The following is a 16,179-nucleotide window of genomic DNA, read 5'->3' as shown; positions in this document are numbered from 1 at the left end:
CATTGTTAAAATCACATCAAATATACACAAAGATTTTTAGCGTCTAAAAGTAGCAAAAAGACGGTAACAAGACACGACAATGTTATAGTATACGGATCTTTTCCGTATGAAAGCTGTTCGGTGCGTGCTGCCGTTTCCGTGTGCCGTATCACGTCTGAGAAATGCACACACATTTGTGACGTCACACGCAAAATCCATACGGATACGCGATACGGACCAGAAATTTACGCTTGCCAAAAGTCTCTAGTATAACAAATAAGTGATACGTAAGAGTATAAAATGTGTCATTAAGTATATATAATTTGAAAAAGAAAATTAAAATGTCTCGAAGTTAAATAAACCGTTTTAAAATAACGTGGCAATCTGTCTACATGTATGTATTTCTTATCTATATTATTCTAATTATTATTTACATATTAATAATGATTAAAATAAACTATATACACACATGTACACATATCACAAAGTATATGACCTGATTTAAAATAGAAAATAACGCTATTATACACTACTATATAAATTTACCCTATTTCAAATGTAACATTGTCATCTGCCGAATATCAGAATGTCAGTGCCATTTAGAGTTCTTAAATTGAACACAAATAACAAAACTGTTTTCTGGAGTTAAATTTAATGGGATAAAACAATTCATATAAAATTTAATTAATGTATCCATATAAATAAATATTAAAGCTATACACTGTCGTATGTAATCATATAGTGTTAGGCAAAATGCACATTCACCCGATCCAATATTATTACTGTGGGTAAACGGCAACCCGTGTTTTCAGTTCGGAAAATGTATGACCACCGTAAATCGAATTCTGTTGACATTTGACAACTTAACCAATCTGATTAAAATACAGAACTATATTTCGTGTCGTTTTTTTTATACTTTTGATGGCCTACACTACATGAAGATCTGACCGGTCGTAGGGATAGGTCGCGTCAGAGGTCATACGAGCGGCTTTTGACCCTATGACGTCAGACATATGATTAACCAATCAGCATTGATGTTACGAGTGGATTACCCACAGTTCCGCGCAAAACACGCTTAAAGCTCGCAGTAACAGACCAGACCGTTTCATTGGCTAATCCCTCACACCATTCAGAACACTTCAATGATAACAACTCTTCTAGATCCTAGTGTAGTAAAGACAAGTAACGCGAAATATTGAACTATAAAAACGAAACGAAATAGGAACTGTGTTTTAAACAGATTGAAAACTTAACACGACCAATTCATCATACATTATTCAACATGTGCCACAATACTTAAAATCTGATTGCCCATTTGACTGTATTGTATGTGTTGATTGTACGTCCGTAATAAAGACAATGTTGAGATATGACTTTGTCTGTTCAGCAGTCGAGATGTAAAATGTAATTAAAATTATTAAACAAACCAACTTCGGCTCAGTCTTTGGAAACAAAAACATCTCACCGCATAAACCTTGCACCACCAGTAATTCAACATTTAATTTACCTGACTTAATAAGGTATATACCCCTTCATCAACAAGTGATTATTTGTAGTGTGTATGTATATACAACATGTACATATTATGTATTTATTTAAAACGTCTAAATATATGCATGGGTGTCTAATTCAATAATATATTCACAAACAGTAAGTAATAGTTTAAAAGGTGCTTTTTGGTCTCCATTGATAACTTACGATCTGAACCATAGACTAATCGAAACACCTATCTTGTTCACCACACTGTCATGGAATTTACTGCAATCTGGCGTTTATAAATATATAATACCAATGTTGACTATGCATAAGGCTATTCCCAATTATTAAACAGCATATCATACTCTTCCTCATCGCGACCAATTGTTCACTAACTGACTATGGGATTTAATATTCGCTTTCAACTGAAGTGTCGTTACCCTTGAATAGATGTCAGAATCCATGCACTCCACAAAATAGCAATAACATAGTGGTTGTGACGGTTACCGTAATGATGAAAAAAATCCAGAATAAGATATTGTCCAATGACTTGCCGATATCGTGCCACGTAGCATAGTGTTTTTTACTGACATCCTCGCCATCTTTGACCAGCCACTGACATTCCGGCGCCGTTGATGACGTGGTTTTACACTCAACATTATGATTGTCGGCGTCGCCATTTTCTAAGGGTTTGTTATCACTAACCATCTCTTTCATATTTAGATGCACAGTATCCTGTACGTCACGTAAACTGTCACTTTCTACGTATTTGTCACGTATTGTCGAACGCCTGTGTAGCGCTTTGTAATTGTGTTTACCGCTTCCGCCTAATAAAATACGAGCAAGCCGAGGTACGGCCGTCCGTGGATCTTTGTGATGTATGTTAAGAACAACCCCAGCACAGCCAACAGAAATGGTGCTGAGAGAAAGAAGTGTTGTGAGGTAAACAGCTGAAAAATACAAAATAAAAAATTCTGTGAAGGGCATAAAGACATAATTGATGCCATAGTATATTCCTCTTGCTTCAAGCTACCTTGCATTTTCTATGACACAGAAACGTGGCACGAAAATCCAACATTAAATTAATTCAATAAGCATAACAACTTAAGTAAAAGGGAGATTATATCCATGAAATATTTCAATAAACTGTGTTTAAAGTTGTAATTTACAAAACTATAAATTTATCAGACACGCGCCAGGCAATTAAACCTGTATCTTTGACCAGATCATTTCCCAGTGTCATGCATTTCAAAATTTGTCAATACGCATGACGGGAATTTTGCAAATGCCTTATCTGTTCTCCATGTCATATAAGTATTAGTGTAATAAATATTGTTAAAAAGAAGGGCATTAAATATAGGTATTTAGGGGCAAGGGTGTCTTCAGTACGGCAAGTGATTCCTTGTAGAGTGAACATTGAAGTTTTGTGGTATTATAGAGTAATGTTGACCTGGGTCCAATGCTGGTCAAGGAGATTGCTTCAAAGACCTAATTGCAAAAGATCTGTTACACCAGTAAAGGGGCATTTAGGGTTAGTTACTGTTGAATTAGTCAAGACGTGCAATTATTTCATTTCTTACCTAACAAGGACAGGCTTTCTGACGTCTTTGGCATGACGTCACTGATAATTCCCAGATAAACTGTAAAGGACAAGAGAACAGTGACTGCTAGAGCCATTCTTTCACCACAATCAGCAGGCAATATAAATACTAAAACATTTAATAGTGATAACATCACTACTGGTATAATAGTATTTAATATATAAAATGTTCTCTTGCGACGTAAATAAACGAAAAATTTAACTCCCGTGTGACTTGTTCCTTGTTTGTAGGTTGATGGGTACGAATATGGCAGTGCTTCCGTTCTAGCAATGTCCCATTCTCCATTCGGTAGTGTGGCTTCCAAGTCGATTGTTTTGAACTCGGGTTCAACAGTCAATGTGCGATTTGTGTGCATCCATGTTAAATATCTTATGTCGCAAGACTGTGAATCAAACGGATATCTTCCAATATTCACGGCACAGCTGGTTTCTGTCACAATACCAGGCTCCCAAAATATCTTCCCTCTGTGACTGACTGAAATTAACATGGCGTCATTACCAAGTTCCTTATAATCCTGAGCCCTGAAACGAAAACACGGGTATTAGTTATAAAAGAAATAATAAAGGTTTTACCAGGCTTTTATTTCAATTTCTCCAAAAATGTCTATCTGATTTGTATTTACTTGTATCCCTACATCTACATTGTCAACATCTTAGCCACAAAATATAAAGTGGGCGGGTCGATGTATATTTTAATGGTTTACTGTGTTTTTGTGAGTGCTGTAATACCTCCTCGAATTATATTGAGTATTATGCCAACATTTGACAATCCTTCCCGTATTTTTTGCCCATTTTATCTTTGCTAAATATACAGTCATATAGTTTTAAATCAGTTATATCCATTTAATTCTTGTACCCATTACTTGATGTTACTTCGACATCAGTGGCGCTAAACCAGTCTACCGATCGTTCACCAACGTATCAACTGGTCAGGATTATCGAGACTATTTCATAAGAAATATTATGGACAGTTGGAAATAAAATCTGAATTCCATATCACGTGAGCGCTGCATTTAAACTAACATTTTAATAATTTTATAAAAGTATTAATAATATTTGTTTCTTGGCATGTTCTTACGAGATAAATTCTACTAAACAATGGATCTCGATATGATCCGCATAGTTAATAAAACAGCAAATTGAAAATAAATCCAAGTTAATTTTCAAGCTAACTAACAACGTAAATATTACTGTTATTCATGATGCTATTCAGGCTTTATTCTTTCACAAAATTAACATGAGCATTTCTTTTTATAGGTGATTACTGGCTAGAGCCGGAACTGTCACGTAATCAATCACTTTAGAAATTATCATTTACGGTTAACATTCACTAAAGTTATTATTAAATTTAACTGTGTGGGACACCTTATTTTTATTGCTGTTGTTATTTTTAATAAAAACAAGCTTCTGCGTTCCTGGCATTCATTATCCAGAATCGCAGGATCAATTAGTATTAAGGAAAATAATTTATTCATAATTTGCATTATCCGGAACCAATAGATTTACAGGGTAAATTGGAAATACATTTTGACACGCTATGTGTTAATGCCAGCCACCTCGATCTTTTGGCTTCACGCTAATCCATTACATTGTTATTGTCTGGCGCTCCACAAAGTCTTCTTCCTTTTGGTGTGGATAACAAAGACAAATGACCATCATATACTTTAACTGACATAATATCAAAATTCAATTTTAATGGATTCGCCCTTGCATTACAAAGCCGCAAACTCATAATGATCAGAAAAATAATGATGCGACTGAAAAAATGAATTACAACATCAGAATTGGGATTTAAAAGATAATGGGCTGACATTTATTGCTATAATAGTTTAAAAATCGATAATGGAAAATGAATAAATTGCAAATTTCAGTCAAATCACTTTATTCTGAGCGAAGTTATGAATGTTTAAAGTGTTGACAAGTACTATTCAGTATCGAAGACAGATGTTCTAGAGAATTGGTTATGAGCTTGCCATGAGAATATATTATATATCGTTTTAAGTCAAAAAAAATACATAGCTCTTGTGTAGACTTTCTAAAAACAAATTCGCCGACGAGGCGATAGTGACAGGAAAAAAAAAACATTGGATTTGGCGTCTCGTCAACACAAAACGTCAATGCACTGCATTCCACCTGAAATGTACAACGACGGACCTGTACTTGTTAGCACCACAGGTACCACCCCTGAGAAGCGGGATTGGCGAATCACAAGATGCGAACCCGGAATATTCTAGTGACGAGTTCATTGCTCTCAATACTTGACTACAGTCGCCCTGTCAGGTAGTATATTATAATGTGACCGATTTGTATATAAATATATTCATCGGCAACTAACAGTTTCCAGAAATTAGGTATAACCAGATTAAGCAATATTAAACAATGAAATCTACACGCATGTCCCCGTAACTAAGGTCAGCGAAAACTACAAGATTATCGATATTTAACCTTAAAACTTACGTATTTTCAACAAATAAATCAGGTAACCAAACTTCTCTCTGAAAAACTATAAGTTCATCAATTCCGCCATAATCTGCTGGATTCCATCTCAAAAACTCATCATACCATTCCTGGAATAAATAATTAAAAATTTATTTGACTAATACGCTCTCACTAATAGGTTTATTAGTATGAAAAATAAAACAAGCGTATTATTAGCATTTGGGGTATTATAGATAACAAATTTAACAGTTCATGCGGCTGATGTTTTTGTTGATATAATAGTGAGTAGATCGTCGAATGGCATAATATTTTGTATATATAATTATAGCAGAACTATGGAAGCCTATAACTACCATTCATAATTTCTACTTTTCGCCTCTTCAGAACAGGAAAGTCGAAAAGTAGAAGTTACGACAAAATGTGAGGCGACAAGACGGTATACAAGCCAAAATCAACTCGAAAATAGGAAATTAAGAAATAACACATCGCGATAATAGCGCCCCCCGTTTTTTCTTAATTTCTACTTTTCGACTTGCATTTTGGCTTGTATACCGTCTTGTCGACTTAGTCATATTTGTGTATTTATTGATGTCAGTAAGAAGGCGCCAACACGCTATACAAGTCAAAATGTAACTCGAAAAGTAGAAATTAGGAAATTAACACACTGCGCTATTAGCGACCTATGATCTGTCGTACTGTCGACTTTTCGCCTAGGAAGTTGTTGTAGTCTCTGCCTTCCAGGTCACATATGAATACGCACATACAGACATTTTTGTTAACGGGAATTGCGCGTATTCAAATGTGCCTGGTAGGCAGAGACTACAACAACTTAACTATTAACACACTGCGCTATTAGCGACCTATGATCTGTCGTACTGACGGCTGCATAAAATTTTCCGTAACATAGGGATCGAGATATTAATAAAATAATCGCCATCATTACTAGACTCTATCACACCAACATTTTTGTTAACGGGAATTGCGCGTATTCAAATGTGACCTACAAGGCAGAGACTACAACAACTACCTAGGCGAAAAGTAGAAAAGTCGACAGTACGACAGATCATAGGTCGCTAATAGCGCAGTGTGTTAATTTCCTAATTTCTACTTTTCGAGTTGCATTTTGGCTTGTATAGCGTGTTGGCGCCTTCTTACTGACATCAATAAATACAAAAATATGACTAAGTCGAAAGTCGACAAGACAGAATACAAGCCAAAATGCAAGTCGAAAAGTAGAAATTAAGAAAAAACGGGGGGCGCTATTATCGCGATGTGTTATTTCTTAATTTCCTATTTTCGAGTTGATTTTGGCTTGTATACCGTCTTGTCGCCTCACATTTTGTCGTAACTTCTACTTTTCGACTTTCCTGTTCTGAAGAGGCGAAAAGTAGAAATTATGAATGGTAGTTATAGGCTTCCATACAGAACAGTTGTCAAACGCATTTTAGAACACAAATGGTATCCTAATACAGTTCCCTTATTTTGCACAGACAATTTTAAAAAAATATTTTTAAAAACATATATATTATTAGAATGCCGTTGGTTGGGATATTTCGGTTGGCATGGCCATGGCCTTGTCATATAGGACATAGCTCACCAAGGGCCAAAGCTTTTTTCAGTATTTCTCTCCCCCCCCCCCCTCCCTTTTCCATGCCAAATTTGTTGACTTTTTGGTGTAGAATCGAAGAAAGGGGTTTGAACATGCATTCTCTGCCAGGTTTTGGTGAATAATCATGATTTGGAGGCGGAAGGATACGAGAGTTGAGAGGTTGTTTAATTTGAAATGTATGGCCGAAAAGTGCATGTTATTTGGTCTTTACTTCCAGTTTGTCTATCTCAAGTTTTCCATGATGAACCTCCTACGTGCTTTCGAGCAAGCAATTGCCACATGTTGCTCCATCTGGTGTAGAAAGCGTTCTACCCAACGAAAATTTGGAAAAAAACGTTACGGTCTAAGAGACGAGATTTAACATTAAAGTCAATGGGGAGGGAAATCATTAGTGATCTGTGACCATAACATTGGGTTGCAATGTCGATGATTACTTGGATGTTTCCATATGAAAAGTCTACATAACCATTACCTCTTTTATCTTTTAATATTTTATTTCGGACTAAGGAAATGAATGCATTTTGAACAACGTTCGTCTGCTCGTTACGACGGAATAAGAGATTTTAAGATCTCTTTAGGAATTCGTTACCTTGTATATCAACAGGAAGCAGTGTACTTCACACGCATAGAATGTCTTCTATTATCCCAGTGCTAACTTCAAAACCCCTTAACCGGCGTTCAACATTTTATATAATGACATAATTTTTTATAGACCAAAAAACATCCTATCTTTACTGATGACGGATAAAAAAACCTGCATATTATATTCTTAAACAAAATAAACGAATTCGGTCTCAGGCGATTCATTTTCTCAAATCTCTTATACCAAACCAAGAAGTCTTTCAGTGCAGTATTCTGTGATAAAATATTACGTGAGTATAACAAATTTTCGCGACTCAACGTCGTTTCAGTGTCAAAAAAATCCTATGTAGCCGAATTTCAGAACCCAAAGTAAACATTGGTTGGGTTTAAATTTACTGGAGTTGATTAGAAACATGCTTTTTACATTTTATCGTTACGTTTTTAATGAATGAATTCTCCGAAACTGGATTTTTGTCTGGTCATATAAACTTTATATCATTTCTGAAACTTTAACGTCTGTTTCTCGACCACGATCAATAGACCCCCTCAATTAAATGAATGAAGATATTTCCTGCATTATACTAATAGAAAATGTTGCCTTTCAATGAATTCTTATCTAATGCAATTTCAAATCTGTTACAGTTACGGGGTTTTAAATTTCTAAGAGTTAGAATGTATTCGATATGTGAATGGACAGGGTTAAAAGCAATGACATTAATACTAATGCAATAAATCCGAGTACAGTTAATTCTGAACATAGCACCGCCATAGAGATTATTAATGCATTCCATCAATTTCTTAACCATGTCGGCGGAGATAAAATACGGGATATACTTTAGCTCAAGGAACCACAATGTAAATGAAATACATATTCGTTAAGAAAATGTTGTTAAATTTTCTTATTACAAGGAATACTCTATAAATTTTCAAACACTCAAGGATACCCACTGTACTGAATTCCAGTGTTCCCCATAATTGATCTGCCCCCCTCCCTCGCCCCCACCAAACCCTTAACACACACAACCACACAAAATGTAGATCGCCCTGACACAGTTGTTAGCTCTCAGCCAGTATACACGAACAAGACAAAAACAGTTTTTGTCTCTTGAATAACGCCCCTGATTAAAAAGAAAATGCTCAAACGAGACAGCCAACTAGGGTAACTGTTGGTCGTGACCAATCACTGAATGTCCTAGCTGAATTGGAGCAATACATTTTACGACCTATGTGTTATTAATCAGAATATAAAAACGTCTATTTCATTTGAGGTGAATGATTTTCTCTTTGGTTTTTTCTAGATCCTTTAAAAGCAGTTGGGCATTTATGTTATTGTGGTTTTACTGTGGCATTGTTTGGAGGTTGATTCTAAATCGATTGTATCGAGCATGAAGCGAACATAATGATATCGTGTAATGAATAGAAATCGCCTAGTTGAGTTGTCATCATGGACGTAGATGCTACTTTTAACGTAATTTATGAACCTGATATGCTTTACGGATCAACTCGAAGCACTTAGATTCGCCATGAAGTGTTAAGCCTAGCACATCAATAGCAGACGTGTAATGCCACCCACTTCCTCATTAACCGGCTAATCTGTGTATAGCTGATCTCTTAGTCTGATGCATTTGTTGAAAGATAATCAAAGCATACAAAACATGCATTAATTGCCAAGGTGAACTCTACCGTTACCGATTGTTTGAATCACCAAATAAAGACACTGACTGTGACGATATGTGGGAGCCTTATTCATTGTTTATAAACAAAGGATTGCAGACCCTATTGACTTGGCATTTACTTAAAGCCGATGATCGACATATCATTATTTACGACTTAAAGGGAAATTATGTAAGATTAGATAAAATCCTGACAGTTCTCGCTATAATAATTAAAATTTGATAATGAAAAGGGAATATATTGAAAATTTTAGCCTGATTACTTCACTCTGAAGTTATCGACGTTAGAAGAATAGTGTAACACCGATTGTCATTGCTACCGTTGTTAAGATAATAAACACAGTCTCGGTTATCCCTTTTTTAATTAAATCATTAAATGGTCGAATCGTTCTAATCTACTTAAAATCGGAGCCTTCCGATGGCATCGAGAATTGAATATGGGCTTGTCATGTTAATGTGTAATTAACAATTTATATAATATTTAAGTCCTAAAGAAAGACCTGCAATGGGCACATTTAGCTCTTACATAATGCCTGTTTAATCAACGTTAAAATATAATTATTGAGAAAACACATAATAAAATCAACGGTAGATATTATCATGGATTCGATTCCGTGGGCTTAAAAAGGCGCATCACTGATTTTCACTGAGATATAGGTGTAGCTGGTTGGCTTTTTTCAGTTCATATTTATATCATCTGTAGAGGATGCTGAATGTTGACATATTTTCAATTTATCATATCGTTGTAAATACTGAACGGAATTGAACCATGTTTGGACTGGTATACCATTTATACCCAGGTCAGACCGGGTTGGTATCCTTACTGTGCTGCTACGGTGATGGAAAATTGTCTCAGACGGCGTCAAGATCGCCATAAGCGTGGTGGAAACGCCAGATATCGTGCTGTGGTGTCCATGGTCGCGAATGATCGCAGAGTCACGGCGTTTGTTTTTAGCATGTTTAAAACAAACGCCAAGATTCTGTGGTCTGTCCTGGAAGGCTGTGATAACATATCCATGAACGTAGTACCCGTGCAGTACACACGTGGCAAAGACGTTGCGAAAATTGTAACATTTGCAAGGGCGACTTCATGGTGTCTTCACAATGACCCTTGCGTATCTGCCACGACCACACCAAGCGTTCGGATTCCTTATGGCGATGTTACAATGATTTCACCACTGTTGCATGATTGCACCACGTCCCCATGGGTACCCAGTGCGTCTATGGCGATCTTATTGGGTAACCACTCCGTTTATGGAATTGTTAATACGACCATGGCGTGGTTACCAAGCTTGCATTGCGCTCCTATGGCGACCATGATTTTCATGTGCGACTTGCTATAAAACAGGCGATTCAAAGTTCATACATCAGTGTGTATATCGTCCTCTTGAAATTTTCAAAAATCTGATCATTTTATATAGTCGCCGTGATCACATGGTAGACAAGCACGTAAGAACCCCATGAGCGTAGTCAGAGCGAAGCGGATTCGTCGATGATCGCCGTTGCCACTCCACTAGATCTCAATAAAAACGCCATAAGCGCGAAGTGGTCGTGACGGGCGCATATAACTTTTTGGGACATTTACTCGCCGGAGACCTTGAGCATTTTCTGGTCGCCGTACGATCGCAGCAGCGCAATAAAGGTGCTACCCCGGTCTGACGGGGGCATTAGCGACTCAACTTTCATAACTGTGTAGCGTGCATGTGATTAAGCTGATGCAGCATGATAGCCGTTAGTGCTATACTAGTTAAAAAAAAAAATAGATAATGCAAAATGAATATATTGAAATTTTCATTCAAATTACTTTATTCTGTGGCAGGTTATCACTGTAGTTTTGACAAGACATGTGCATTTATTGTTTATTACCGTAAGCACGGTACTGGTATATTCGAGTCTTAGCATCGCTTGTCCATTTTTAAGTTAAATCATTAAATGGTCGAACCGTTCTATTAATCTAGTTAAAATCTCGAAGGTTGATTATGGTCCTGTCATGTTAATAAATGTCTAATTAATAAGTTATATAACATTTAAGGCCTGAAGAAAGACCGGCAATGTGCAAAGTTAGCTCTTGAATAATCTTTAATAAATAGTGTCTAACAATTACTTTGGTTATGTCATTTCTGGTATCCTAATGTGCCAGTTTAATCGAAATGCTTTGTATATATTTGGGGTTCTACATTTTGGAAAGTATTTAAACATTAGATAATGAATAAGATATATAAACAAATGGCAAGGCTCCGGGGTCTCCTTTAACACCCATCACAGACCAAAAACACACTAACAGAATTATTCTAAGTTGAAAACCTTGTGGAATGTGGAACCACACAGGCATATAGGGGGTCTGAAAGGAACTCTTTTGGTGAAAAACACCACAGACCCAACACACTCATTCAGAATTATTCTAAGTCGAACATCTTGTGAAATGTGGTACCACACAGGCATATAGGGGGTCTGAGAAGAAATTTTTAAAGAAAATAATGATTTTCTTTTTCGAAATCCAATTTCTTGTGGAACTCTTGTGGTGAAAAACACCAGAGAATAAAATTTTGTAGAATATATTTACAAGATGATAGTATAAACTATTATTGTTCCAGCAAAATAAAAAGAAAATGGCCCCCTTTTCCAAACCTTGCTATGTCTAAAATTCCATTCAAATTACTTTATTCTGGGCGAAGTTATGACTGTTTGAAGATGTAGCGTAGATCGCTGATTATCGTAGCATCTTTACATGACAACCGAGACCTAGACACTAATATCCAGTTTATTCTTAGAATTCGTATATCTCGCGGGTGTTCAAATCCATTTAAATCTCGACCCGGTTGATTATCAACAAGGCATGTAAATACATGTCTAAATAAAAATTTATATAACATTTAAAATCAAAAGAAACGCCTGCAAAAGGCATATTTAGCTCTGAAATAATGCTTCTTCAAGACAAGTGGACAGTACAAGTAGAGAAGTGAGACAACAATCACATCTTTATAAAGCCTTTGGGACAACTTTAAAAAAACAACTAGTCTTCAATTGGCTTCAAGTACAAGAATCCAGGCTGTTGACTGAATGGTAAACACTTGACATCGATATTACGAGTAGTAGGAGTCGACACGCCACACACGAGAAAAGGTCTGATGTATTTTGGTATTCAAAATCAGGTTTAGTGACTGTATTTTTCTTTAAACTGCATTGAAGAGCTAGTGATGTGATAATGCTCAATATTAGTTAAGCCATAACCTGTGCTTTTATCGTTAAATCATTAATTTAAAACTTTTGTCACGCTGACTGGGTCCCAAGATACTGTCTTTGATCATGAAATTTTTTGCCGCATCTGTAGTCAAATAAATGTCTTAAAGTTAAATGTCGGTTTTATAACTATTAGTTTAAGCTGTGTTTCGTCTAGGACATACACATGAAAGGCTTGGCTAAATGGATTAAGATCTACCGATGACTCTTTATCCAGACTTCGATCTAGTAATCCACAGACCGTTTTATGAACTATTCTTTAATTTTCCTTTCGTGCAAAAAGGGAAAATGATAGTTTATAGCTATATTCCGAACTTTAACAAGCGTGTTTACATACTTTATTATCATTGGGGGGGGGGGGGGCATTTTGTGAGTAAATTCTGACTTCGATGTTACACATGTTTTGTGCGATCGTTTTCTGGCTTTACCTCTGTAGAACCGATCATAGAATATTAAGAAGGTTCCTCAGCCCACACAGAGATTCGACTGAGGTCGACTTAATATAGCGCTTTCCGTCATTATAATCTATAATGAACAAATCAAATTAAAATTATATTACAATACTCTTTTGTTTTTTCTGAACATTGCATTGCATTTTAATCTAACCAACTTCCCTGCGGACTATTTATTATTAATAGGCTCTCAGTCAATGACTACTTTACAGGTAATGCATTTCAAATTGGCCGATTGGAGACATTGAACAACATTTTATGTAATCATTTGTCGACCATCAAACTTTGCGACATTAAAGCGACAGTGGGTAAGATTGGTTAAACAGTTGACAGTTCTTGCTATAACAGTAAAAAAATGAGATAATGAAAAGAGAATATGCTGATTATGTCAGTCAAACTACGTCACTCTGAGCCAAGCTATCGGAGATACAGTTTTTGTCTAGCCTCGATTATCATTACTACCGGTGTTACGATAATAAACAAGGTCTCGATTATCCATTTTTTCGGTTATTTCATCAGCCACAAAACGTATTCAAATTTACAAAATATCGGAGCCATCTGATGGCATCGAGAGTTGATTATGGTCTTGGTATGTTAATTAATGTCTAATTAATAATTTATATAACATGTCAGGCCTAACGAAAGACCCGCAATAGGCAGATTTAGCTCTTGCATAATGCATATTTAGGGAAGAACGGAGATGGAAAAAATGTTGGATTGATTTAGTGGAAGGTGTTATTTGAGGGTTCTTTGTGTTTTATTTCCCGCACCATTATATATTTTAAATGGCCACCAGTTCACGTCATCAGATGTGAATGTAATATGACAACTGAGAAAAAGAAATTATGTCAGAGGCATTGTATTGGCCTAGAACATCAGGGAAAACCAGGTATGTCAAATGTTAATGTATTACAACATCAGGAAAAAAATAATCAAATGTCAATCTTTTATAACATCAGGAAAATGTCAGATGTCAATGTATTACAGCATGTATATACACAGAAATTATCCTTTAAACTGTTTAATACCGATAATATTAATCATATACACAGAACAGCATGACAGGCAGAGTGACGTGGTGGAAACGGGATAAAACTTAGAATACTGAATGAATGTACAATTTGGTATTTAAAGCTGCTAGTATCAAAGGTTAAATTAAATTTACATATAAAAGCCAATAATTACAAATAATGGAAATAACAGGGATTATGCTTATCATACAATTAAAACTATCAATGAGTCAGCTGTCAACCGTAGGTTACCAAGTCTGTTATACAAGATTAATAGCTTCGGGTAGTATTGGTATTAAAAGAAAGTTATTGAAAGTAAAATAAGTTATTAAAACAACACATTGGACAATAAGTGAATGGGGTGGATCTAATGAAGGGACGAAGGAATTAATGCTTGAATTATATCCCTATACAGTATTACAGCGTCGAAAATAAAACGAAATTGACACCAGGTTGTTACTGAACACTGAATGACATGTATACATTTATTACAACCAGGAACTGTGTCTTTTTTTAAGCTAGGGCATTCGGTACACACATGCTGTTTGTTGTGTAATGGAACTAGCAATTTAGCTCACGTTAACCTATATACAGAACAATTAATCAAGTAAAGAGAGAATCTATGGTATGATCTGAATGATTGCTTTTGACCGCATCCTGACATGCATCAAGCCAACGGATGATTTATTCGGTTTAAAATGTACAAAAAAATCTTTGCAAAATGCAAATGCAAAGATCCCTTTAACCATGCGGTTGAAGACAATGCATTAATTCTTCATGATTAATACAGCAGAACTAGTCAATTTAACACTCCAGGAATGGCTTTTGTCAGCTTTCAAATCTAATCAAGAAATATTGCAATTGCGGAGGAAAGGTTCGATGAAAATAAACAAAACTTCACAACTACATGATTAAACCAACTTGATCAATCAAGCACCATGTTTAATTTTCGTGCCTCCACGTATACACACAGTTAATCAGGGCCATTGTTCATCCACCCATAAGTAACATTCCTTAATTAATGTCCAACTAAATAGATATCTGTGCATTAAGGCCCGTCCCCTATATTTGAAAATATAGCCTCATCATTCGAAATTGCCTTGACCTCGTGTCATTGAGTCTTGAGCTGACCTGACACCAAGACACAAGTCTTCCTTCGCTGTTTGTCGAACCTACAAATTACCACACGGCCGTTGTGTTTTAGTAAATGACAATGTCCGATTTGTCTGAAAATCACATTTAACTTGACAAATGACAAGTGTCTGAGTCGAGCTTATTCTGCAAATCTTACCGTTAATCAAAATTTACAAAGAGATTTCTGAAATATATCAATATTAGTCTTGTGATAAATACAAGAGCTTCATCCTTGTTTATCTTAACGTTACAGAAATGTTGAGTCTTTCAGCGTTGAATTTTACCGGCTATTAAAATGTGGTATATGACATTCTGGGTTTTGTTTTTCTAAGCATTATACACTTCTTGGGAGAGAAATGAAGTAAAATAAGGTTTAACGTCCAAATATTTTGCCCCGACTTGGCTAATGAAGACAAACGCTAGCCAGTGTGCTATGAGGTAAATTAATCCCGGACAGTTTCAATACGGACTATCGAATTCCAACTGTTAAGAAATATTTTACGTACACGCCAATGGGCACACGGGACTCACGTTTTAGTCCCATCCGAACAGCTATGCGTTGTTCTTTGCCACGCACCACTGACAAGGGGGATCCACGCCGGAAAATCCCGATGAACTTTCGGGGTAGGGGGTAGCGAAAGACAGAGGGCTGGGGGTTTAACGTCCACTCAATACCAGCTGATCCCACTTATTGTCACGTACATGGATCGAAACCGCGCCATTTGACTCAATAATAGACCTTATGATTTAAAGCGCACCCATTATACCATTCGGCCACCTACACACGCCCCCAGAAAACAAACAACGTCGTGTATTTATATCAACAGCTTCAAATAAATCACACTTATCTTAAAATTCGACATATACAGATCGTTTTCGAATAGTACACGACAAAACAACATCATTAATTTGACCTTTGAGATCAAATAACAACCACTTATACAAGATTCTAAAACTAAAAGTCGTCACCTTACTATTATTCAAT

General features: G+C 36.0%; 1 protein-coding gene across 1 annotated transcript in view; it reads right to left on the bottom strand.

Moving 5' to 3' along the window:
- Nucleotides 1–508: 508 nt before the first annotated feature.
- Nucleotides 509–16,179, bottom strand: part of LOC126815826 (neuronal acetylcholine receptor subunit beta-3) — a 79,037-nt gene continuing 63,366 nt past the window's right edge. The window contains exons 4-6 of the mRNA XM_050541799.2: nucleotides 5,513–5,622; nucleotides 3,036–3,577; nucleotides 509–2,405 (exon numbers count right to left, since the gene is read on the bottom strand). Of these exons, the coding sequence (XP_050397756.1) occupies nucleotides 1,909–2,405; nucleotides 3,036–3,577; nucleotides 5,513–5,622 (1,149 nt within the window). The 3' untranslated portion in view covers nucleotides 509–1,908. The remainder of the gene's footprint in view (nucleotides 2,406–3,035; nucleotides 3,578–5,512; nucleotides 5,623–16,179) is intronic.

The sequence above is a fragment of the Patella vulgata genome, chromosome 3 (assembly GCF_932274485.2).
Source record: "Patella vulgata chromosome 3, xgPatVulg1.2, whole genome shotgun sequence".
NCBI lineage: Eukaryota > Metazoa > Mollusca > Gastropoda > Patellidae > Patella > Patella vulgata.
This window is presented reverse-complemented; position numbering and strand designations above follow the sequence as displayed.